The sequence below is a fragment of the Plasmodium berghei genome, assembly GCF_900002375.2.
Source record: "Plasmodium berghei ANKA genome assembly, chromosome: 8".
NCBI lineage: Eukaryota > Apicomplexa > Aconoidasida > Haemosporida > Plasmodiidae > Plasmodium > Plasmodium berghei.
The window spans coordinates 1,153,973-1,180,377 of record NC_036166.2 but is presented as its reverse complement, the minus strand read 5'-3'; the positions used below and the strand labels follow the sequence as shown (position 1 = coordinate 1,180,377).

The following is a 26,405-nucleotide window of genomic DNA, read 5'->3' as shown; positions in this document are numbered from 1 at the left end:
AACTTTTAAAACTCATCATAGTTATAATTACATAAAGTTAAATAAATGAAAAAAATATAGAAAAAATATTTTATAATGAAACAAATTATAAATACAAAGTCAGCTATAGTTATAGCAGAATAAAGCAAATGATTTAAATATTTCAAAAAAAAAATGTAAATATGTTACTATTTTATTAATTAACATTTATTGGGACAAAAAATAGGAATATCAATTACTTTTTTTTTTTTTGTACGGTTTGTCTATTTAAAAGCTTATACTTTTTTGAATCATTTTTACTTAGCGTTATTGCATTTCGGCATCCTTTACCCCCCTTTAAAAAATAAAATAGTGAAATATATAATTAGTAATGCGGATAAATATATATATATATACTACTATAAAACATGCATATATATCCATTTTTTTAGATAACAAACCTCCCAAAAGCTCCCACCCTTTTTCGTTTTTTTATCCTTTTGACATATACACACATCATCATCGTCAAATTCCCGATAACAATATCCGCATATAACTCTTTTTGCAAGAACATATTCATGGTTACTATTTAAATTATGACATGTTGGGCATGGGAATATCTTAAAAAAAAAAAATAAATAAACATTGAAAAATTTATGTAGAAGGTTTATCATAAATATAATATACGCATAGAGATATATAAACTTACTTTGTTACAACATGGGAATTTAAACAATTTATGTGATTTTTTATAATGCTTACAAGCACCATCTTTCACTTCGATATTATTTATTTTTACAACATTTTTTGTTTTCTCAATTTTTAAATTGTTTGATTGGGGTGTAACTATTTTTTTTTTGTTAGTTTTACTCGTAAATAACTTATTTATCATATCATCAATTCTGGATATTTAAAAGGAAAAAAGTTTGCACAAATATATATGTAGTATATAAATTGCTAGGTATTTTAAAATATAAATTTTAATTTTACTTTTTTATTGCGGCATCATTTGCAGTAAAAGCTTCATCAAATGCAAATTCTTCATATCGAAATTCCAGTTTTATGAAACAATTTTGACAATTTACACATATTTCTTTGCCTAAATAAAAAATAAAACAGTAAATGTTAGTAACATTAAATACCTTTACTCAAATAAAGAAATTTATATTATCCTTATTATTGTAACATACCGGATAATACATTTTTTATGAGAGTTTTTCTTCCACATCCCTCACAATTTATGCTATAGTCTCCCGACAATAAGTCCTAAATAAGAATAATATTTAAACATGAATAAAATAAACATTAAAATAAATATAAAAATAATTTTATTTTATTCTACTTTAATATTTTATTTTTTTTTTATGTACCATCAATGAACATTGATTAAATTTTAATACGCAAATACAGCTATTCCCCAAAAAACAAATATTTCTGTAAACTTCAACAATTGCATTGCTACTACAATTGGTGCAATTACACACTGACAAAATGTGTGTGCATTTTTGAAGAAAGAAAAGTGCCAATATGTATAAAAAAATAATATAATGTGGACAATATAAATAACATATAAGTAGCAAGCAATATTTGACGACTAAATTAATGAAAAATATATTTACCTAATTGTGGCTGGTCTTTGCTCGTTATAGTGACGTCAAATGTATTGCAACATCGTGTACAAACTAATTGAAATCTGAATTGTTAAGAAAATTGTATTTTATGTATAAATAAAACTTAAAAGTAACACTACATGAATATATAGGATAGTAAGAAATCATATAACTTACTTTAATAAAACTGCCTTATACAATGATATATTTTTCATATAAACATTTTTCAATAATATATTTTTCCCTTTTACATTTATATTATTATTTATATCCATATCATCACTATCTATATCTTGGTCAAGTTCATCATTTTCTTCAATTTTGTTTTCCATCTTTTCTTCCTTCGTTTTTTCTTTCTCAATTTTTTCTTTTTCTTTCATAATAACAAATCTGCAATAAAGAAAACGTTTCAAACATTCGTCTGAATTTTTGGTTTTTACAATTTGACTAACTTTTTCCCATTTGTGTGGAGAATTTTTTAAATCTTTATAAACTCGCAATCCTTCTTCGAGTAAAGCTTGTTCTTCTGGTTTCCAATTCTTTACTTTTTTTTTCTCTTCTTCTCTTTTTAATTTTTTTAAATCTTCATTTGTATTACCATTTTTGTCTTTATTTAAACCCTCTAATATATTCCCATTGACATTTTCCATTATTTGATAAGATTCTTTATTTGGTGTTTTGAAAGATTCGCTGTTTTTCCTTGAATTTTGTTTAGATGATTCATTTTTATAGTTTTCGTTATTTTCAGAATTCTGACAATTTTCATAATTTGTTTGGGATGTGTCGTTATATTCGTTTATAAAATTTTTATTTTTTGTTTGAAACAAAAAATTATTATTTTGTTCCATATGATCAGGAGGATTTAATTGTACCCTATTGTTATTATATTCATAATTGTCATCAAAATTTTTATCAGTATTTTTTAAATTGAAATGTTCTTCTGATTTTATATTTTCATAATAATTTGATAATGAAAATTTATTATTTTTGTCAAGTGTCTTATGTTTAGATATGTTACTAAAACGGCTATCATCTATATTATCATTTTTTTTATTAATTTTTCTAAATGTGTTTTCGTTATTATAATAATTACCATATTCATTATTCCTATATCGTATATTTTTACTATTTTGTTTATCAATATCTATGTTTAAATTATGATTAAAATTATTTTGATTTGAATTTCTATTATAATAATTATTTCTTCTATAAGAATTTTTTATATGCTTATTTTCTTCTTTATTTTTATTACTATAATATTTTTCGCTATTATTCATGTTATAATTATTATAAAATCGCTTATTATATATATACTTTTTTTTATCGTTATGTCCATCACTTTTATTTGTAAAGCGATTATTTTCCACTATATCCATTTTATTTACATAATTTTTATTGCTATCATTATTATTAATATTACCTTTTTCAACATAATTATGATATGTATAGCTTTTATATTTACTTTTATTAGTATATATGTTTTTATTTTTATTGTTATATTCGCTAACTTTTATATTCCGTTTCTCTTTGTTAAAAAATTGAGTATTTGTATTAACATTGTTACTCTCCTTTTCATTATTCATGTCTTCATTGTATGGATCACAAGATTCATAACTCATTTCTTTTATATTGTTACACATATTTTCAACATCATTGTATTTTTCTTTTTTTTCATTACTTAATTTATACTTATTTCTAACATTATTCATATTTTGATATTTATTCCATTGAATGCTTTCTTATATTATTTTATCACGTTGTTTAATTAATATAATATATATTATTTATTTTTTTTTCATATTCATTTTATTATTATTTTAACATGTACAAACGTTTTTCATAACACTATTACCTCCCAAATTTTTTTTATGAAGGATACAATTTTATTGATTGGGTTGGCTAATTATCACTTTTTTTATATATAAATATTATAACTCATTTAAAAATGTTTTTTTTTTCACACGCACTGTCTTTGTTTTAGTATAATTATTTTATTTTTTTTTTTTGGCAGAAAATTTTAATTATTATGATCGTTGTTTAATTAATTTAAATAGTAATATTCCTTAAATTGAGAAACTTTTAGTAAAAATATTTTTTAATTTAATTTTTTGCAAATACTAATAATATTCCTTTAACTAGTGATTTAATTCACTACATAATTCACGGTCTTACACGACAATAATATCTGTTTATTATTGTTATTATTATATTTTGTTGTTTGTATTTATAATACAACAAAATGGATAATAATACAATATTATGATGTTTACTCATACAAAGCTATATAACAACAATATTTCCCCAAGCTTGTTATACAAAACATATACAACTTTTTTTAAACCCTTTAAATAATTTAAGTATTTCGATTTAGTAAATTTTCACTTATGCGGATTTAAAATTTCATAAAGAAAAATAAATAATTGTAGAATGTGAATAAAATAAAATATTTCTATTCTTTAAATAAAAAAGTTACTAAATATTTGAAGTTAAAAAAAAAAAAATATTTATTTTACATGTATATAAAATAATAGTAAAAAAGAACACACATACATATATATTGTATAAAAAATAAAAATAAATTAATTTACTATACATTTAAAAAAAATTTCATAAGCTCATTACTTATATATACATATATATATATATATATATATATATATATATATATATATATATATGCATTTTAAAAAAAATAGTATCATATTTTAAAGTCATACAAAATTTCCTAACACTATATACATATGTTTATTTAAAAATATTTATTAAAAATTATATATATTTTTTTTTATATATTAAAAATATACAATTTACGCCAGAATATATATTTCAAATGCATTATACAACTTTTAAAATATATATAGGAAAAAAATAAAATCCAACAAATATTTCAATAATTTATTTAAAATATATTAAATACAATTAATGTGATAATTAATAAAATTGACAATCCCATAAAGCTGGAAGAGCTACAGAATACACCATCATAATATGCATTAGGGGTTGGTTCTTTACAAGTACATATAATTTTTTTGGAATTTTCCCTATTTTCCGCAGTTTGACAACCAGCAGTTGGATCACATCCACCATTGTTGTTTCCACAAGTAGGATTGCTATCTTCTATACATGTATTATTATTTTTTTTGTAACCTAATAAACATCTCCATTCTTCATTACCATTATCATATCTAAAACATCCAGCATTTGCAGGAATATCTCTTGTATTAATACATACATGCTTAGGGTCTATACCTAATAAATCCATGCTATCCATATTAAGCATTTTTGCTAATATTTTTTTCGATTCGCCTTCTCCTACCAAACCAGATTTATTTAAGTTATTTAAAGCTATTGAGGCTATGTGTTTATTATTTTCTGCATTTTCTACGAAATTTTCAAGTTTTTCGTCAATTTTTATGTATGTTTCTAAATTTTTCGTTAAAATTTCAAATTCAGTCTTTTCATTTTTATAACTATCAAGTCTATTTTGTAATACTTCTATATATTCTTCTGATTGACCTAATATGGTTTCATATAATCCTTTAAGATCTTCAAAGATTGGAACATATTTCTTTTTTTCATCTTTATCGGTAGTAGCAGCTTCTATGGCATCAATTTGTTCTTTTACTGCAGCTAATTGAATTTTGTATAATTCAATCATTTTGTTAAAGAATTTAATTCCGTCAGCAGTTGTTTCTATATCTTCATTTACACCTTTAGCAGCATATTTTAAATTTACTATTTGTTTGTCTTTTTTATCATTATCTAATAATTGGTATGGGTTTCTAATAACATATTTGTTGGTACTTAAATCTTTGAATAGATCCAATTCATGATTTAATACTTCAAGGAAATCATTTCTTTTTTGTAATTTATTATTTAATCCAGTTGTCATGTCTTCTTTAATTGTTGAAAATTCTCTTATCATGTGTTTCTTTAATGATTTATATGTAATACCTAAGCTTCTTGCGTATAAATACTCACTTTCATTTTTAAATGCCTCAAGAATATTTTTTTCTTGTGCATTTTCGGATTGACCACTTGCAATTTGATCTATATCATCGTCATCATTATCATCAACACTGCTTCCACTTACCACTGCATTTTCTCCTGATCCTGATCTTGCTACTTCTTCTGGTGTCGATGATACTACTGATCCTGATCCCGATCCTGATCCTGATCTCGATTCTGGTGTTGCTCGTTGTGTTGCTGCGTCAGCTGATGTGGGTGTTGTAGCTGCAGCAGGTGAAGCTGAAGCTGTTACTCCCTTTGGAAGCAATTCTTTATATTGTTCGAATGCATTGGTAACTTCAGGAACAGTATCAGGGTTGGTTTTTCCGGTATAATTTTTATTTTTTAAAAGTTCCTTAAATTCTTCAAATACGTGATACAAACCTCCTGATACATATGAAATTTTTTCCTTTCCTAAATTAATATTTTTTTTAAATCTTAATTCTAATCGACTGTATGCTCTGAATTTTTCGATTTTCAAGTAGTTGGTTTCTCTGTCAAGTGATGCTTTAGTTAATGTTTTTAAAGGAACAGCTTCAGAGGTAAAGTATTTAATACGAGCTTTGTAGTATTTCAATAACATATCATTATTTTTTAATGCATTATCTACATACTGTTTATCAGCTTCTCTTCTTTTGTTAAAGAAATTTACATAACCACTTAATATATAAAATATTCCATTAATATTTTGTTTTCTTTTTAATAATCGTGCTTTTAATATACTAAGTTCTCTAATTTGTCGATTGCTTACTTGAATTTGTTCATGCTTTTCATATAATCTTTCTAATTTTAATTTATATTTATAATAACGATCATAATAATGCTCTGATAATTCCTTTAAGTGTGCGATTTCAAGATATAATTGATTAACTTTTTCAGGTGTTAATGCTTTTATTAATTCTTTTTTAGATTTTATAAAATTTATGAATTCAGTATTATTTCCATCAATTCGTTGCAAGTAAGATTTGTATAAATTGTCTAATTCAAAATCATCGGCAGGAATATCTTCTTCACTTTCTGCTCGTGTGGTAATACTTCCATTAGAATTTGCTGGTTGTGCTGGTACTGCTGCTGGTGCCGCTGGTGCTGCCGGTTGTACTTGTGTTGGTTGTACTGTTGATGAGGCTGGTGCGCTTGGGTTAGATGCTGTTGATGGTGTTGATGAGGCTGATGCGCCTGGGTTAGATGCTGCTGCTGGTGTTGATGGTGTTGATGAGGCTGATGCGCCTGGATTAGATGCTGGTGTTTCTGAGGCTGACGCGCCTGGATTAGATGCTGCTGTTGCTGCTTCAGGTGTTGTTGTTTGTTCGGATGGTGCTGCTGGAGTTACTGGTGTTGGGGTTGTTGGTAGTGTTGGTGGTGTTGGTGGTGTTGGTGGTGTTGGTGGTGTTGGTGGTGTTGGTGGTGATGCTACTGGTTCTGGATCAATGACGCCAGCTTTTACCAATATAGATTTAATAGATGGATTTTCGTCTTTTAATTTATATATATGATACATCATTTCTTTTTCATATAATTCAGCATAAATGTTTTGTAAACCATCAACTATACTTTCATAAAGTGAATACATAGTAGGCATATTATTTTGAATAGCTAATAATATATCTAATTCACTGCATCTCTTTAATGTTCTTATTTTATCTTCCTCAGTTGTAAGAGCATATTTGCTTAAAGCATCTTTGTTTATGGTAGAGTTTTGTAGTAAAAGATATTTATGGCATGAATATGAAAATACTAAAAACTTTTGTAATTTTTCAAGATAATATAATTTTGTCATAACTGGTGTTGTCGTTGATGTTGTCGTTGATGTTGTCGTTGATGTTGTCGTTGATGTTGTTGCTGCTTCTGGTGTTGTTGCCGGTGTCGCTGCTGTTGTTGCTGCTTCTGGTGTTGTTGCCGGTGTCGCTGCTGTTGTGGGTGGTGCATTTTGTGAGGATTGTGCTTCTTCTGTGACAGGGGTTACTGTTGGTGATGTTGCCCCCGCTGCTGGTACGGTTGAAGATGTTCCAGATTGTGATGAGGCTTGTACTGATACTTCAGTACTAACGCTAGATGTTTCTTCAGATTCTCCAGTAACTACAGGCACTTGTTCCGTTTTTTCCTTCTCTTTAGCAATCATATTTTCGATTTTTGGAATAAATTGGGCAAGTCTGTCAACTTCCCTTTTTACAGCTATTAAATAGTATGGTTCTGGTTTTCCACCATTACCGTATGATTTGGGAACGTATACTTTGTCTTTTAATTGAGCTTTTCTTAAAGATAGTTCAGTTTTATTTAATTGCTCAATTTGTTTTGTTAATAAAGATTTTTGTATTTGTAATTCTACAAGTGTTGAAAGTGGTACATCTTTTGATGCAACTAATATATTTTGTTTTGCTTGAACAGCTTCTGCTAATCTATTAATATTATATTGTAATCCTTTTTTTTTATTTGAAAAATATTCAATTTCATCACTAATTATATCTTTTCTTAATGAATAATCTTGTAAGTAATTAAGTTGTTTATTTAATTTACTAATTAACTGTTTAGTATTTCCATATAAACAATTTTCTAATTCGGTTTTCTTGTTCATATATTCAGTTCTTTGTGTTTTGAATTTTTCAAAAATATCAGAAGTCAATTTATTTCCAAATTTTGATTCATAAAATAGTTTAGCTGCTTCTTTGAATGGAGCTTTTTGTTGATTAAATGATGCAAGTTTATTATCATAATTAGTTTTTAATGATTCTAAGTTTTTTTCTTCTGCTTCTATTTTCTTTTTAATAGCTTTTATTAAATTTTTTCTTGCTTGTTCATTTGTAGCTAAATCTTCTGTTATTGGTGTATTATCAGGATTTGTTAAATCACCATATGTTGTTTCAGCGGCATTATTAGCAATTTTATTGTAAACATCATTTTCAGGTAATGGATAACCAATACCATTTGGATAACGTACATTTAATGGTATTATAGTTTCAGATGTTTTATTTTTTTTACAGGATGAAGTTGATAAATTGCAGCTTTCTTTTTTTTTTTCTTTTTTGAAATATTCTAATTCGATTGGATTTACAAATATTCCGTCTAAGTTGAATTTTATAGTTTTTGCAATTTCTTTAATTTGAGCATAAAGTCCGTCCATTTTTTTCTTTTTTTCTTCTGGTGTAAGAGTTGGAACGGTTTGCACTTGAGTTACTTCTGTATTAGTATTTCCTGTAGTAGCTGCTTCTGCACCAGTATTTCCTGTAGTAACTGCTTCTGCACCAGTAGTTCCTGTAGTAGCTGCTCCTGTACCAGTAGTTCCTGTAGTAGCTGCTCCTGTATTAGTGACGCCTGCACTAGCTCCTCCTGTACTAGTTCCTGTACTAACTTCACCTGAACTAGGTGTTCCTGTACTAGCGGGTTCTGTACTAGATTGCCCTGATGTAGTTATTTGTCCTTCGGTAGTAACAGGGGCAGCCTTGATATCTTCAATTTGTTGCAATAATGGCTTTATGACATCATTTTTCTTTAATGCAGAAACTCGTTTTTCTAAGGTTTCAATAACCTTTTGTATTTCAGCTAATTGCTTTTTGTAAAATATAACATTATACATAGCTTGATATATTATTTTTTTTTTACTATATTTACTTTCATCACAAGTATTGTCATTGCAATCTGCTTCGTTTTCAGGTGTTATTTTTTTTGTTTCTTCAGCAATAAGAGTGTTTAAAGCTGTAACAGTTTCTTTATTTTTTGTTATGTAAATTTCTAACTTTTCAATATCGTCTTGAATATTTTCTATTGGTTTTCTATAACCTAAAATTACTTTTTTAAGCATTTCTGTTTCTTCTTCACTAATTTTAAGATGTTCAGGAATTTCACAATAATTATTTGCACACATATCATTTAATTTGTCTCTAAATACATCATAATAAAAATTTATTGCGTGCATTAATCCATTAAATTCTTCTTTACTTTCAATTAAATATTTTAGTCCATATTTATTGGGGACTAATGTTTTTATTAAATTTACTAATTCTGTTTGTTCTGTAAATCCCAGTTCTTCAAATTTTGTAATAAATCCTTGTAATTTTGGTGCAAAGGTATTATCTGAAAATGGATTAATAGTTTCACTTGGTGGTGATGCATTTATAATTACTTGACTTTTTTGAAATAGTTCTAATCCTTCTACTGACAATGATTCTAATTTTTCTAACTTTTGAATGATATCATTATAAACTTCAATTGTTTCAGATTTGCATTTTATAGCAAAAAAAACGAAAGAAAACAAAAGTCCGATCACCTTCATTTTCAACTAAACTTAACTAATATACAGAATGGAATAAATTATAATGCTAAAATTAATACACACAAATGTACATTACTTTTGCATTTTATAATAGTACTAATTTGTGTAAAAATAAATATTAAAGCTTTGTTATATCATTTACAATGTTTCCAAATATATATACATATACTAATTACATATAATATATATTTGCTGTTTTTTTTTTAATTTACGTTCTGGTTAAACAAAATACGTACATATATTAACACTTTTTAACTTACTATAAAAATAAAAATGCAAAATTTTATATATCGTACAAAGAAAATAATTACTATTATTATGTTATTGTTTTTTTATAATTGATCATCATTTCAAAATAAAAATGTGTTAAAAAATATATATAAAATAAAATAAACAAATGTGTATAAAAAATTAATAAAGTGTAATATACATTTTTAATGTTCCCGGTTTTCCCAAAAAAAAAAAATGATCATAAAAATTATAATTTAAGGAGAAAAAACGCTTAGAAAATAAATATTTAACGGTACACAAATAAATAACATTGATATCTGGATAATTATTATTAAAAAAAATAAGTTGCACACACAAAGATTCGCACAAATCTATTAATATATGTATTAATTAATTTTAACATGCATATAAAAAAATATATTATCTAGACATTTGCATATTCTTAGTGCACTTATCTTATTTTACAACTTATATTTAGTCAAAGAAAAAATTATTATTTTCCAAAAAAAAAATATTATGCAAATATATAATTTTCCAAATCATGGTGCACTTTTCGAAAATAATTGTCTAATTTTATTAAACAGTGAAACAAAATTATTTCTAAAACTATTTTTTTATTTGTTAAAATATACAATACATTATATATTTTATGAGCGTATATAATTATAATATAAAATAATTAATAAACCTGTGAACAAAAAAAAAATTAAAAAAATAATAGTAATACTCATACACAAATTACTCTTTTTCGATATAAACCAATTGCACTATTTTTTAAACAAAAAAATAATTTCAAGAAATGTATTAAACGAGTGGAGAGAAAAAAGGTAGTTCCATTAGCATGCCCACTTAATATATCGACGTTAAGTAAAATGCGTGTATGTTATTTTATAGATTCTTACATGCAGTAATATATACACACTAATAAAATAATTAAATAAAAAACTGTTTATGCAATATTTTTTTTATCATATAAAATTAAATAACTATCTTTTGTGTCTATTTATGAAATATTTTAACTATATTTTATATAATTATTTTTGAAACTATCACTATGTATCATTTCGAAAAAATTCCTTTTTTAATTAATTTGCACTTCAACATCACTTAATAATGAATATTCTGTTTTATTTTCCCTCTAGGAATAACAACTATTTTTTTTCACTATAAAATTTATGTTCAATATAACAAATATTAATAACATTTTTTTAGTGTTATCACAACGTTGGAAAATATATATAGTAAGTAAAAAAAAAAAGATTAAAATAAAAATTATGAACGATAATAATAACATATTTAAATGCAATCATTAATTTCTATATATGCATATTATGTGTAAGTGTATTAAAAATATAAATAAAAAACATAATTTTATGTGAAATCGATTTTCACTTTTCACACAACATTAATAGATAAATATATCCATACATTTTATATAATTCACTCCCTATATATGGGTGTGTAAGACTGCCTTTTAATATATGATGCCCCAAATATTATTTATTATTATAAATAAAACGAAGAAAGTGATAATAATATTTGAAGTTTTCGAAAAATAAAGGACACACAGTTTCTTCGTATATTTTCCTATTTTATAGAGATAATACAATTTATATTGTTTTTATTTATTTCTCATTTATTATTAATTATGATATATGATAAAAATATTTTTCATTTTTGGTGTGAAACAACTAAATGAAATATTCAGAAAATATTATTTTATTATTATAATTACAATTTTCAAAGGTTGTCTAAACATTTATTTGGTCGATAATATCTTCGTTTTTTTTTTTTTTTTTCATATGAAATAGTATATTTATTTCTTATTTATTGTTTCTATTACTTCTTTACTCATAAAGGCTCATAAGTTTATTTAAAAATATATACTATCATTTTCTTTATAATATTAATTATTGTAAAAATTCTATATCTTTTTATAGAGTTATTTTTTATGAGTATAGTTGAAATGTTTCCACAAATATGTGCATGTGGTTTTGAACTAAGTTGTAATGCTATGGGGCCTTTTCAATTACCATTAAATAATACAAGTATTTTGCACATTTATTCAAATTGTTTTAAAATAATGTGAAATTTTATTAGCATAATTTTTTAGGGTGTATATAAAACTAATTTAATTTTTTTACAATAGTTAAAGAAGTATTCAATATCTTTAACATATTTTTAGTATTTTCTTTTATCTTTTTTTATTTCGCAATATTATGGAATTCACTGTCTCATCTACAATTATTTTACCAATACTTTATTTAGCTCGGTTTAAGTTATATAATATATATATATATTTTTTTTTTTTTTTTTTTTATTTATATATATGCTTATTTTTCTTTAATTTCAAAAAGCTTCAGCTCAATTGTCTCCCCATTTATTCATTCATTTATTTTGTTTTTTGCACAAATATTTCAGTACACATATTGTCTAACATTGTTATATAAAAAATAAACGTCAAAGATATATTAATTTGAATATAATGTTACGATTTATTAGGGAATAAATAAATTTTCTTCCCTCAAAAGAGAAAAAAATATATGTGTCGTCATTTTTCCCTCTCTATAACTTTTGTATGGACGTTTTGGAAAACGTAAAAAATAGTTTTTGTTAAAAATGCTGGAAAATATTTAAAAATAAAAATGAGTTATGAAAGTGATAATAAAAAAAATGAGCAAAATGAGAATGCAGAAGATAATATAAATATATGCAATAGTTCTCAAAATGGCCAACCTTATGATAAAGATGAAAACATAAAAGATAATGAAAAATATTTAAATGAAGATATATTTGATGAAATTATACCTCAAAATGAATATATAAAAATTCGAACAAATGTAATAAATGAAAAAATGTTATTAGAAGGAATTAAAAATAAAAAGGGTGACATAAAAAAGAATAATATTATTGACATATTTAATTGTACAAAAAAATTGTTCCTGGAAAATAAAAATATAATTATAATACAAAATATTAACCTTTTTAAAAGTATGAATATAAAATTGTAATTTTTTATGCAATTATTTATTAAAATTTTTTATTATAAATTATTTAAATTTTCAAAAGTATAATATATTATTGTCTATAAATTCACTATTTTCTGTACATTATATACTGTTCACCAATTTCATACTATATATACATACACACTATTATTTATAAATTTTATTCTCCTATACAAATAGATCTTGAAGAATTACACCTGGATAATAACTTAATAGAAGAACTTGAAAATTTGGAAGAATTAGAAAATTTAAAAATGCTAAGTTGCTCTAATAATAACATCAAAGAAATAAAAAATTTAGACAAATTAATAAACTTATCAGAATTAAATTTACATAATAACAAAATTAAAAAAATCGAAAATTTGAATAATAATAAAAAATTAAAAATATTAATATTAAGTAAAAATTATATAGAAAATATAGAAGATATAATGCATTTAAAATATTTAAAAAATTTGAAAATTCTAAATTTAACTGATAATCCTATAAGTAATATAAAAAATATAGAAGAACATATTTTTATCAGTTTTAAAAATATTAAATATTTTAACAATAAAACATTATCTACTCAGGATAAAATAAATAAATTATCCCCTCATTTTGATCAAATCTGTATGTTCGACTCAAACAATATAACTAATGATACTGAACAATATAACAAAAGTATTTCAGAAGCTTACTTATGTGGAATAGTTTTTCTTCCTACTACATTGTTTGATGAAAAAGAAGAGCCTTTAGTTTTTCGAAAAATAAAACACTATTTACAAATTAAGGATAATTTTTTAAGAGATATTCAAAATATCAATCTTAAAATTATGTATGTCAAAAATATGTGTGTGTATATATCAACAAGTTTGTTTTATTTCCATACTACTATATGCATCCACTCTATATAATAAAAAACAATATACCAATAAATATACATTATGTTTTTCTGATATCCTTATATATTCCCATATTATACAGAAATAAAATACTGCACTTAAATGAAGAACGAAAGAAATCGTCTAATGCTTTTGAAAAAAACATTGAAAATTTTATATCAGAAAATATTAATAGACATGCTCAAAAATATACAGAATTAAGAAAAAGGTCGAAAAAGGTCATATCCACTATTATAAGTTATCTTAACGTTCCTAAAGGTTTCATTTATATGCACTGTTACACTTTTTTTTTTTTCACGTTTACACATATTTAAGAAAGATAGCGAAAACTTATAAGGCACAATTTTAATAGTAAATAATCATGGAATTCAATACTTAGTAAAATTTGTATGTATACATTTTTTTTCAATTCACATTTATAGGTATTAACAATATTGAACTAATGAAATGCCCAGATTTTTATAAAAATAAAGTTCAATTAAATGAAAATACAACATTAAGTGATGAGTTAGTAATAAAACTTCAAAATATTTCGAAAACATTTCATTGTAATATTATTAATAATTTTATACTGGACATGTCTAATAGCACTAACAAAAGGGAATACAAAGAAAATTATGAACAAAATAATAATTTGAAAAAAGGAAATTATATCTTTATAGATCATGAAAAATATAATATTATCAAAAGTTATTTAGAAAAAAATATCGAAGAAAATTATTTATTAAAAGACAAATTAATTAGTGAAGAATTAATGAATGTTGTTTCTCTTAATAATTTTATTGAAAATTTTAAATTAGACATTTCAAAAATTATAAAAGATATAAATGATAGCATTTCTGATCATTTTAAAAACTTAGAAGAATTAGATGATATTTTTAATTCAAAAATTATTAATTTCTTTTCAGATGTTAAAAATAATGAGCATCCTTTTATTGTTTTGAGGTAATTTATGTGCAATTATTTATTTTTATTTTTTTTACAAAATTGTGAATTAAAATGAGACATATAATTGCCATTTGAGCGATATACCCGATGTGCTGTTTCATAAGAAAATATTAAAAAATATATATAAACAATGTACCATTTATGTACGAGAGGAATACATAGTCTATGTATTGTAGCAATTACAAAAATCTAAACAAATGCGAATAAAATATTTGCTTACAACATATATTAGTTATTACACATGAAATATAAAAAAATTGTATGAGTATTGTGAAATAACATTTTCTATAAAATATAAAAAATATGACCCTTTATTATTATTTGATAATTTCTTAGCGATGATGAAATAAACGAGTATTATTCTTATAAGGGGAAACGATCAAATATCTTGAACAACCTCGAGGATTATATTTCGAGTAACTACAATAAATTAGGTAATTTTTTGATAGAGGAAAAAAAAAAATACATTTTTTTAAAGTCCAGAGAAAGAATATTAGAAATAGGTGAAATTATTGACAATTTTAATAACTTATTTTATTCATACTTATGCATATTACACCCTGAATAAAGGGGCTAGCTATATATGCGAATTTTTTTTTATATTTTGGATACCTACTCAAAATATGTAATATATGTATTATATGAATATATGGGTAAATGATGTAACACATGTAAAAATCCCATAATGCTACACCTTGAAATATTCGAAATATTTTTGTCAGTTTATATTTTTATTATTCTATATATTATTCCACAAATATTATATATATATATTTTTTTTTTTTAATTTGAAAAAAAAATTTTATTTTTGATTTTTTTTTTCCACCAACTAGCTATATCCCTTCAAAGGGAACTCTTAAAAAAAAACAATAAAAATTTTTAGTTAAAAAAATAATTAAGAAAAGTGTTTCGCTTATATAATACATAAAATGACGGAAAAGGGATAAATCTCTAAAAAAATATATCTCCAAAAAAAAAGAAACTATAACAAAATGGTAATATAGGTATTAAATAAATATGCAAATCACATATATGAAAAGGGTACAAAAAATGTGGAATAAATGTTATACTTACATATATGTAAAATATAAACATATAATATTTTAGACTTTACCAAAACGAGAAATACACTCCTGACACTCTCCATATGATATGAACGTTATAAGCTATTCAAAAATTTATTTAGTTTTTATTTTTACCATAATAAACAACTTTATTTATACGAAACATATCGATAAATATTTAATTAGTAATAAAATAGCTTTTTCTCATTATGATGGTAATAAAAAATTGTATGAATATAAAAACTTAAGAACATTTTTTTTTCTATCAAATAATGGATTAGTTCTAAATCATAAAAATGCAAGGAAACTTAAGAGAAATAAAGTTGTATATGCCGAAAAAATTAAAAACCTTAGTTCATTAGTAGGTGGATATGTAAAAATAAATCGAGGTCAATTTAAATTATGTAACGGTGTTATATTAGACGTCAGAAAAACAGATAAAGAGGAATATGAACTATTAGTTGTAATTAATAGAAATCAGTCTAATCAATACCCCCAAAGTATATTAAATAAATTCGGAAAAAGTTATTGGTTTAATATTAAAGATGTAGAAATTCAAAAACTCAAAAATTTGTTTTTTCATAATTATAATAATTTTTATGAAAAGAAGGGAAGAAATGATGATAATAAAATATTTGAAAATAACCAAAATGTTGGGACTTTAAAGGAAAGTAAAGATGAAGTTAACCAATTGGATTGGGTTTCTCAAAACTCAATTGCAGAAAACGAAAATGACGAAACAATTCAAATGAATGACATTAAATTTTTCTTAAACAACGAGTTGAGTGAAAATACGAGCACCCCCAACGATTTAAACGATTTAATATTTTCCCATGATAAAAAAAAAGAAGAGGCTGGAAATTATGAACAAGAAACTCCACCAGAGTCATCTAACCAATATAACAAAGATATTGATAAAATAATTTTTGAAACAGAAAATTTCGATATGAATAAAAAAAGTGAGTCAAAAGAGTTGATAAAATTAAAGGAAAATTATACTGAAGACGAAATGAGTAATCCGAAAAATATCCAAAATAAGCAAAAAATATTTTGTCATAAAATCGTAAAAGAAATTGAAAAAAATTATTTTTATGAAGACTTATTAAATTTATACAAAACTAAAAGACATATTTCAAACATTGTTGTGTGTTTTTATATTTTAAAACAATTACTTAAAATTTATAATTTTGAAATGAATAATATAACCTCAAGAAATAATTTTATAAAAAATGTTATTCATAATAATACATTTGAATTAATCTTATTAGATGTAAATAAATTTTTGGAAAAAAAACAAATATATAGAGTAGTTGATAAAACATGGCTTTTATGGGTTTTAGTAAAGTTAAATATTCACAAGGAAAATAAATATAAAGAAATATTTGGAAATATTCTAAATTTTATTATAAGTTATATAAATTTTAATATTTTAAACAAATTAAATACAAAAAGTATTTGTGCCATTCTTTGGAGTTTGGCTAAGTCTGGATATACTGGGGATGAAAAAGTCTATGAAAAAATTATATACTTTCTAAGAAAATATATAGAAATATTGACATGTCAAGATATTTCTAACATTTACTACTCATTGTCTATTATAAATTATAAAGATGATTGTAATTTTTTTGAACTTTTAGAAAATGAAATTAATAAAAATATCAACAAATTTACTGTCCAAAGCCTTATAAATATATTATGGTCTATGACAAAACAAAAAAGAAATAACACAACTTTTGGATTAATTAAAGATAAATTATTATTTTATTCAAATAATTTAAATTTAAGAAATATAAGTATATTTTTATGGTGTCTACAAAAAAATAACTACTATAAAATTGATATAAATTTCCAAGGAAAAAATTTTCAAAATTTAAATATAAAACAAGCTATGCAGTTATTATTTTTTTTTAATTATAATAAAGAAAAATATATTGAATATTTAAAATATGTTTTAAAATTCTTATTTCAAAATATTAATAATTTAACAAATCATGAACTATCCTTCTTTACATACTCTTTATCAAAATTACAACTATTGGACAAAACTTTTTTAAAAATTAAAAAAAATATTTTACAAAGAAATTTTAAAACTTTCAATGTAATAGATATTAACATGATATTTTTATCACTTAACAATAGTAATATATTTGACAAACAATTACTAAAATATTTATTTAATGCATTAAAATATATTCTTAACACACACATCAAGCCAAATATTTCTTTGACAAATAATAATGGGGTATATATTCAAAGGAATAATAACAAAATATTTTTTGAAAACTTAAATTATATAATTAAAAATTTATCTGAAATGAAAATTTTTGATAAAGAAATTATTTTGAAGTATGCATATTTATATTCTTCTAATTTATGTAATAATCTTAGCGTAGATATTTTTTCTGACTACCTTTTTTACACAACCGCTATAATCCCTTTATCTAAAAAAAATGACAACTGCACCGAAATTGGGAATAGCTCCGAGATTACTAATTGCACTAACTTTTATACAACAACAAAACAGTTAGACAACCTTTATACAAAATTATTGATTAAAACTGAACAGATAAAATTAAAGATGGTAAATTTTCAAAAGATATATTCTTATTTTTTAAATCATATAATTATATTTTTAAAAAAAAAACTAAAAATGTTTGAAGCTAAATCATTCCTTTCACATTTAGACCAAAATTATCAAAATAAAAATGAAACATCAGTTAAATCACAAAATAATGTAGTTGATACATTTACCTTTAATTACCAAACAGAAAATAATTTTGATGTTCAAAAATTAAATGAATTAATATTAGACAACATTCCAACTAGCACAAATAATCCTTCCCTTTTAAAGAATAATATTTCATATTCAGAATATTCAACATTTGTAAATAAAAGAAAAAACGCAAACAATAATATTGACCATGCTGACAACAAATGTGACAACACATTTTGTTCTAATTCTGAAAAAGAATATTCTTCTGATATCGCAAGCAATTCTAAAGAAAATCCTAATACCAATGAAAATAAATTTACATTACATATTTCTCTAAATTCAATAATACATTTATTTTATGCATTTAGTCATTTAAACTTGTTTGATAAAACATGTATCGATTTTTATTTTGAAAATTTATATAATGTAATTAACGAAAAGAAAAATGAAATAACTGCTTACCAGTGGTTAATTATTCGAGATACAATAAAAATAGTTAATATAAAAAACAAAAAAGAATGGACTATTCTTTTAGATAATGTAAATACATACACAAATTATGGAAAAGATTCAAAAGATCAAATCGAGACAATAAACATTGATATTTAAAACAACCCTCCAAATTACAAAATAAAGAAATAAATATACAAGACAAATTATTCGCCACATTGAATTCCTTACATGGACTTATTCAACGCATAGAAAATCCAAAATAAGCAAGCCAAAATAAAAGAAGCAAAACAAGACATTTCAATATCATTTAAAAAAAATAAAATATTGTCAAAATATTCATTTTTTTGCATATAATCTATTAATATATTTTTATTCATATATATATACAATTTTATTATATATTTCATATTAATTAAAAAAAAAGTAACAAAAACTACAATTGTAGAAAATAACAAACTGAAATAATTAAAATTTATTGTCCCTTTTAAACTATAAAATAAGTACCATATATTACTATACCAATGATAATTATATATATTTTTCAAACCGACATTTAGTATAATATTATCTATATTTCTAAGACAATGTATATGAAGTATGCATGGTGATGTATGTGTTTGTGTATCAATCATTGAATAATTAAATGTCTTTTCTATTTGACATATTTTCCTATTTGTATTTCCCATATATATATTATCTAAAATAGTATTTTGATTTAAGCATTCAATTTTATTTTTGTTATTATTTTTAAGTATTTGAATTTTTTTCAAAGTTCTTTCAATTTTTCCTATATTTTCATCTGTTTTATTCCATATGTTTTTAAAAAAACTTATAATAAAATATAAGGTGGATTTATCTTTTCTAGAGCATGTATGTGAAGATACAGCTAATTTTTCTTTTTCAATTATTTCTCCATTTTTTTTTTCCACATTTTCTTCATCATAGTATATCCTTAAAATTGGCTTAAATGGAAAGAAATTCACGCAATCAGCATAGTTTAAAAGTATTATACTATTTTGTTTTCGAAATAAATGAAATATTATATTATGGTTATCAAGTATTATTTTGCTATAATAGTTTTTATTATTATCATTTTCATGTTTATCATTTTGTGTTTCAACAATACTATTATTATTATCATTTGTATCCTTTTTAGGAAAATTAGCTAAAAATTCACAATCCAAATATAAATTTGTTAAAAATATTTGATCATTTTCAATAAAAGAAGGTATATATCTTAAAATTTGTTTAGCTAAAAAGACATTACTTATCCATCCTCCTGAATTTAATAAATTTAAATTTTTATAAAAATAAATAAATTTACTATATTTATCTTTAATATTGATAGAATCCCATTTTGTATTATAATTACATTTAAATATACTATCATGAAAAATTAAATGCATATTTTCTATAAATCGTAATAAAAATATATTAGAGGAATATGCACTTTCACTTGTACATACAAAGAAGTTATCATAATTTAATATATATCTTTCTATTATGACATTAGATGGCTGAATAAATATTGTATCAAATCCATCTACAAATAATATTATATCTTTATCATTACACTTTTTAAGATATTCTTTTACATTTATTAGTTTGCTTATAAACCCTTCCCATTTATTACCCATGCCTAATACTATTAAATCTATATTTAATTTTTTACAACTTTCTTGTAACGTTTTGAAATATCCTTGTTCATGTGTAGCAAATGTTAATACATGCAATTTTATATTTTTTATTCTGCTTTGCATTTCGATAATATTTATTTTGGCTTTTTTACACTTAGTCATTACGAGATGGAGTGGTGTAGAAATATGATGTTATTTAAAATAATTTCTCAAATTAACAAATTAATAAATGTTGAAAATATTCTTTTTATTTTGAACATACAAATATATTTAAGCAATATTTTTATATACTTTTTTTAGCAATCTAAAAATAATTTGCTTTTCAAAATTATGAGAAAATTCAGACGAATTAATTACATCCTTTATTCTTTCCAGTTTTCAACAAAAATAGGAGAGAATAGAATAACATAACATAACATAACATAACAAAATAAAATAAAATAACAATTGACAAAATTTGAGGAAATCATAACTAATTAGACATAATTATAAATCAATTTGATAAGTCATTACTTTTATTTATATCATCAAATTGAGAAATAAATATTATAAAACCTTTAATTCAAAATTTACCAAGAATTGTAAATACACTTAAAATTCGTTTGTTTTTTTTAATTGGGTTTTATGTAAAATACGAAAAAAAGACAAAAAATCGAAACGAAAAAAATAAATTATACATAGAATGCAAAGTAAACATACACAATCATATATTTTTGTATTACATATACCTAAGAACATTCATATATATATCCTTAAATTTCGATATGCGGGTTTTCAGATCGTCCCAATAACATTTCTTCTTGTTTACTTATCTATAAAAAGATATATATATATATATATATATATATATATATATATATATATATATATATAAACTACTATTAACACTCTACTTTTATTAGTTTGTTTTTATTTTTTTTTATTTTCCTACATCTTTATATTGATTATGAAAAAAGTTCCTTAGAATGATCATAGAATGCATTACAGTTATAACTGTTATACAGGATGCCACAATAATTGCAACAGTTTTCACAGTATTATTACTATAAAATAAATATATAAGAAAATTCATCGATTTTTTATATTTATAATACATAAATATTTATATACATAACACAAAATTAAGTAATAAAATTACTATGTATCTTTACCTGTTTGTTGTTCGCAAACCTTTAAGTTTTCTTATAATTAAATCTTTATGCGATTTCCAATTGGAATCAAATAAAAATCTACGATAAAGGCAAAAACAAAAAATAAAATCATTTTTATATGCAAAAATATGTAGCAATTTCAAGCATAAACGTTTTATATTTTTTATCTTTAATTCATACTTTGAGTCAAAAACCTTTTTGAATCCCGGGCCAATGTTCGATATATTAATATCTATTAAAACAAAGTATATATAGACATAAGCACTACACATATATTTTCGAAGTCGGAATAAATACATTAATACTTGTCTTGTTTTTATTATAATAACATATTTTACATATAATACACAATCAGATCTATATACACATGCGTAAACTGTTATAACATTTTTTTTTTTTCATATTACTTGAATTCAAATATTGGCGTTTTGTCTTTTTGATAAATTTATTCCATAATTCTTTTTTTTCATTAAATGCATTTTTATAATTATAATTCATGATACTACCTCCATTTCCTTTATTATTGATGTATGCATATGAGACCCCCCAATAATATATAAAGGGAATGAGCACAAAAACTAATTTTATATTTTTCATTTTAATCATAAAAAAATTAATCAAATAATTTTAGTGTACATATTTTAATATAAAAATAACATATAATATATTTTTTTATTTTAATTAATATGTAAATAATAATTTTTAAAAGGTTAAAATCTTCCAATTGTATTAATAATAAAGTAAAAACATACATCAAATCCAATGTATAATAATATGATCATATTTATTTTACTATTACACATATTATTTAGAACATAAAAAAATAAACCAGCAAAAAAAGTATTCAAAAACGCCAAGTATATTCCTTTGCAACATTGGGAAAAAATTGTTAAAAAACATATAATATTATTCCTCAATTCAAATAACATACATATTTTAAGAAAAAATAACTAGTAGTATGGACTTCATTTCTCCATCCCCATAATATTATGTAGGTATTTTTTTTTATATACAAATTTAATTACTAAAATAGTTTAATAAAAGCAAAATTTGTGATTAACCCAATATCATAAAAATATTTTTTAAATATATAAAATTCAAAAATTACCAAAATATAAAGTGAACAAAAATGTATTATATTTTTAATTTTTTTAATTTCGTTGCTTTATCAATATATATTACTAGTTGGCTATGTATAAAATATAACTAGTTTTTCTTTACATATTTTATAACTTTACGCATAAATTATGTTTATAATTAAAAACTTATAGGTATGCTTACATTTACCTTATTTATATATACATTACACAATATTATATAACTACAAATAATCTTCAATATTATATACATTTGTTGCTTTCCTTTTTTATGTATTTTTTAAAAAATTTAATTTATCCATGAATAAATCCCAAATTTGGTGAAATTAAATATTTACAAATTTCATATATTATTCCTTCACGAAATGTCCAAAGGCTTTAATTTATAATTTATTGTATGCATATGAGTAAACAAATATGCATACATATATAGCTACACATCAATAATATTATATGCATAGTTACACAAGTTTGTGTATACATTCTGGTTATAGTAAAATGAAAAAAATAATAAATTATATTACAAATAAATATATAAGAACAAAATACAGATTAGGGGTTATTGATAGAAGATATAAATTATTTTCATGTGGTGCTCCCTTGGTTTTATTAATGTCTCTCACTATAAGCATTGGGACATTCTTAATAGATTTGCAATATCAAATTAAAAATAGTAGAGAACAGAATATAAATATAAGGGAAAATAAATTGTTGGAAGAAAAAAATAAATTATTAAAAATATTAACAGATTATGATTGCAATGATTATGAAAATATTCCGATTAAAAGAGAATAATAATTAAAATTAAAGGCTTATATATAACTCATTAAATAACTATTTTTAGAAAATATGTAACAAAGGCCTAAATTATTACTACTATTGTTACTGTTGTTATTATTTTTTTTACCCTCTTACACACATTATTCTTATAACCTTATTTGATACAACTAAGTATATTAAAAAAAATTTTTCTTTTTCGTTTTTAGCTAAGACATTAAACATATTTTTATTTTATGCGCTTATTTGAAAAGTTTATTATAATGAAGAGAAAAAAAAATAATTTTTATTGTGGCTATTATTTTATTTTTAACATGCTTATTCATTTTTAATAATTTTTATAAAATTATATTTTGTTTTTATTAAATTTTTATTCATCATTATTTTATTATTTTAGGTTATATTTGTTGAAAAATGCGTATTTTGAAAGTAGGAAAGGACTACATATAACTTTCCTTTTAATTAAAAAGCATATGCATTTGTGTTTTATATTTTGTGTGCATTTATATAAAGCACCACAGCAAACGTATTATAACACGTTATTGTTGCGGAACCCAATATCATCACAACTGTTTGTTTATATGCTTATTTTTTTTTAATTTATTATTTACTTTGGTTTTGGAATTATGAATTTCAAGTATTTGGATATTCAAGTTCAAGTAAAATGCATTTCCTTCTGTTCGTCTAACTTTGTTGCAAAATCGACAGAAGAAATCAGCTATGAAAATGCAGAAATAGTGGAAAATAAAAAAGATGAACATGATATAAATAAGTTGATTGGAAATATATTTATTGGGAAAATAGTAAAGGTTGAAGGAAATTCTACGGATATAATAAAGGGGAAAAATATAATAGGCATATTTACAATTAACACCAAAATTAATAAAGATATAATTATAGTACCATATCACAGCATTGTCGAATATCCATCTAACGATTTAAATAATGATCATTTATTATGTGCTATATTACGGTCATTATACGAATCACATTTATGTTTAAATTCTATAAATATCAGAAATAAATTCGAATATATAGCTATATTTTCTAACACCATTTTTGAAGTATTACCACTTTTAAAACTTTTATTAAAAAAAAAAGTATTTATATTAATATTTTTACCAAATGCACATATAAATCACCATGAGATCCAAAAAAAATTCGAAGAATTTCATATCACAAATGAATATATTAAAGAATATGTTTCAATATTTGATATAGACATAAACATTACGGAGCATGTCCATACCATTACAAACAAGTGTGGAATAAAACATATTATCGTTTATCCCAATATAAATACAAATACTAATATTTTAAAAAAAATTATTTTTACAATAAGCGCTTTAAATTCGAATTTAATATTTACATATCAATTTGATTATTTAAATCCTTATGAATGTAAGCTGATATATGATAAGAGTATAACCATGCATTTTTTTAATATTAATTATTATATCATTTATGATTATTTCAAAACCGCAGATTCGTTTAATTTTGCAACATTATCTCTTTTAAATAAAGATATCGATTTTCCATCTGTATGTATAACCAAAAAATGGTTTTCAGACTTAGAGGAAATATTCCCGCATACTCCTTGTAGCAAAGCTTATACTATTTACGTTAATAAAAATATGGATGACCAGAAGAGCGACCCATAAAGAATGGGGAGGTATATATTAAAAAATCATAAATTAAACAAATATTATAATGCAGCTTTATTCCCTCTCTTTTATTTTCCTATATGTATATCTGCATATAGAAATTGTATTATATTTATTTAACGCTTCCTCTTTTTACTTATTTCCCCCTCACACATATACAATATGTGTATGTAAGATATTTAAATACGTATATTATTATTTTTTTATATTTTTATATTTTAAAAAAGAAACTATACATACAAATTTAAGTAATAAATGACTATAAAAATGAGAAAAATAGTGATAAAAAAATAAATAAGTATCCCATCTTATAATATTATAAGAAGGTACTAATATATTAATTTTTATTTTTATTTTTATTTATTCATTAAGTTCTTACATTCTTAAGAAACTATATCATCTTTACAACAACATGTCTAAAAATGCGTCAATAATTTGTTTTTGCAATTAAAAGGGGGCAGAATGGAAGCACATAAAAATAAACTAAATCATAGTATTATTATCAGCTTATAGAATTTCTTTTTGTTTGGAAAATTGACTCTTAAAAATATAATGCACATTTTCTTCTTCTAGTACATGTCCTTATTCCTTTTTAATTCTATATCATCATAATTGTAAAAATATAGTACAAATTATGCCTTTTTTTCGTTATATATATAAAATATAAAAAAGACAAATATTACACACATTTTATATAATATCCTTAAATCATATTTTTTAATTTCGTATATTAAATGAAACGCAAATATGTATGAATAGTGCATAAAAAAATAGGGTAAATAATATTAAGTACCAAAATAAAAATAAAAAGTACCCAAATTGGAATATGCTGAATTTTTATTAGAGATATATTCTAATTATTTTAATATTTCATTGATATAATTGCACACATTGTTTTTTTTATTTACATAATCTACGAAATTATATTTTAATAT

At 22.6% G+C, this 26,405-nt stretch overlaps 8 protein-coding genes across 8 annotated transcripts; 4 read left to right on the top strand and 4 right to left on the bottom strand.

The window, feature by feature from the left end:
• Positions 1 to 214: 214 nt before the first annotated feature.
• PBANKA_0831100 (zinc finger protein, putative) lies at positions 215 to 3,277 on the bottom strand (the record flags this gene model as incomplete). Its single annotated transcript, XM_034564493.1, has 8 exons — positions 215 to 313; positions 420 to 578; positions 668 to 860; positions 949 to 1,057; positions 1,149 to 1,224; positions 1,329 to 1,441; positions 1,578 to 1,651; positions 1,746 to 3,277. The coding sequence occupies 8 exons, from the start codon at positions 3,275 to 3,277 to the stop codon at positions 215 to 217; spliced, it is 2,355 nt and encodes a 784-aa protein (XP_034421285.1).
• A 1,190-nt stretch (positions 3,278 to 4,467) lies between these two features.
• PBANKA_0831000 (merozoite surface protein 1) lies at positions 4,468 to 9,843 on the bottom strand (the record flags this gene model as incomplete). Its single annotated transcript, XM_034564492.1, has 1 exon — positions 4,468 to 9,843. The coding sequence occupies one exon, from the start codon at positions 9,841 to 9,843 to the stop codon at positions 4,468 to 4,470; it is 5,376 nt and encodes a 1,791-aa protein (XP_034421284.1).
• A 2,876-nt stretch (positions 9,844 to 12,719) lies between these two features.
• PBANKA_0830900 (leucine-rich repeat protein) lies at positions 12,720 to 15,482 on the top strand (the record flags this gene model as incomplete). The annotated part of the gene is made up of 5 exons (XM_034564491.1): positions 12,720 to 13,065; positions 13,263 to 13,899; positions 14,049 to 14,224; positions 14,389 to 14,911; positions 15,251 to 15,482. 5 exons carry the CDS (start codon positions 12,720 to 12,722, stop codon positions 15,480 to 15,482), a joined length of 1,914 nt encoding a protein of 637 aa, XP_034421283.1.
• A 584-nt stretch (positions 15,483 to 16,066) lies between these two features.
• PBANKA_0830800 (heptatricopeptide repeat-containing protein, putative) lies at positions 16,067 to 19,300 on the top strand (the record flags this gene model as incomplete). Its single annotated transcript, XM_034564490.1, has 1 exon — positions 16,067 to 19,300. The coding sequence occupies one exon, from the start codon at positions 16,067 to 16,069 to the stop codon at positions 19,298 to 19,300; it is 3,234 nt and encodes a 1,077-aa protein (XP_034421282.1).
• A 68-nt stretch (positions 19,301 to 19,368) lies between these two features.
• Positions 19,369 to 20,943, bottom strand: PBANKA_0830700 (procollagen lysine 5-dioxygenase, putative; the record flags this gene model as incomplete). The annotated part of the gene is made up of 1 exon (XM_034564489.1): positions 19,369 to 20,943. The coding sequence occupies one exon, from the start codon at positions 20,941 to 20,943 to the stop codon at positions 19,369 to 19,371; it is 1,575 nt and encodes a 524-aa protein (XP_034421281.1).
• A 590-nt stretch (positions 20,944 to 21,533) lies between these two features.
• PBANKA_0830600 (conserved Plasmodium protein, unknown function) lies at positions 21,534 to 22,538 on the bottom strand (the record flags this gene model as incomplete). Its single annotated transcript, XM_034564488.1, has 5 exons — positions 21,534 to 21,593; positions 21,713 to 21,824; positions 21,933 to 22,010; positions 22,113 to 22,164; positions 22,340 to 22,538. 5 exons carry the CDS (start codon positions 22,536 to 22,538, stop codon positions 21,534 to 21,536), a joined length of 501 nt encoding a protein of 166 aa, XP_034421280.1.
• A 989-nt stretch (positions 22,539 to 23,527) lies between these two features.
• Positions 23,528 to 23,824, top strand: PBANKA_0830500 (conserved Plasmodium protein, unknown function; the record flags this gene model as incomplete). Its single annotated transcript, XM_034564487.1, has 1 exon — positions 23,528 to 23,824. The coding sequence occupies one exon, from the start codon at positions 23,528 to 23,530 to the stop codon at positions 23,822 to 23,824; it is 297 nt and encodes a 98-aa protein (XP_034421279.1).
• Positions 23,825 to 24,432: 608 nt separating this feature from the next.
• On the top strand, positions 24,433 to 25,467 carry PBANKA_0830450 (conserved Plasmodium protein, unknown function; the record flags this gene model as incomplete). Its single annotated transcript, XM_034564486.1, has 1 exon — positions 24,433 to 25,467. One exon carries the CDS (start codon positions 24,433 to 24,435, stop codon positions 25,465 to 25,467), a length of 1,035 nt encoding a protein of 344 aa, XP_034421278.1.
• Between the last annotated feature and the right edge of the window lie 938 nt (positions 25,468 to 26,405).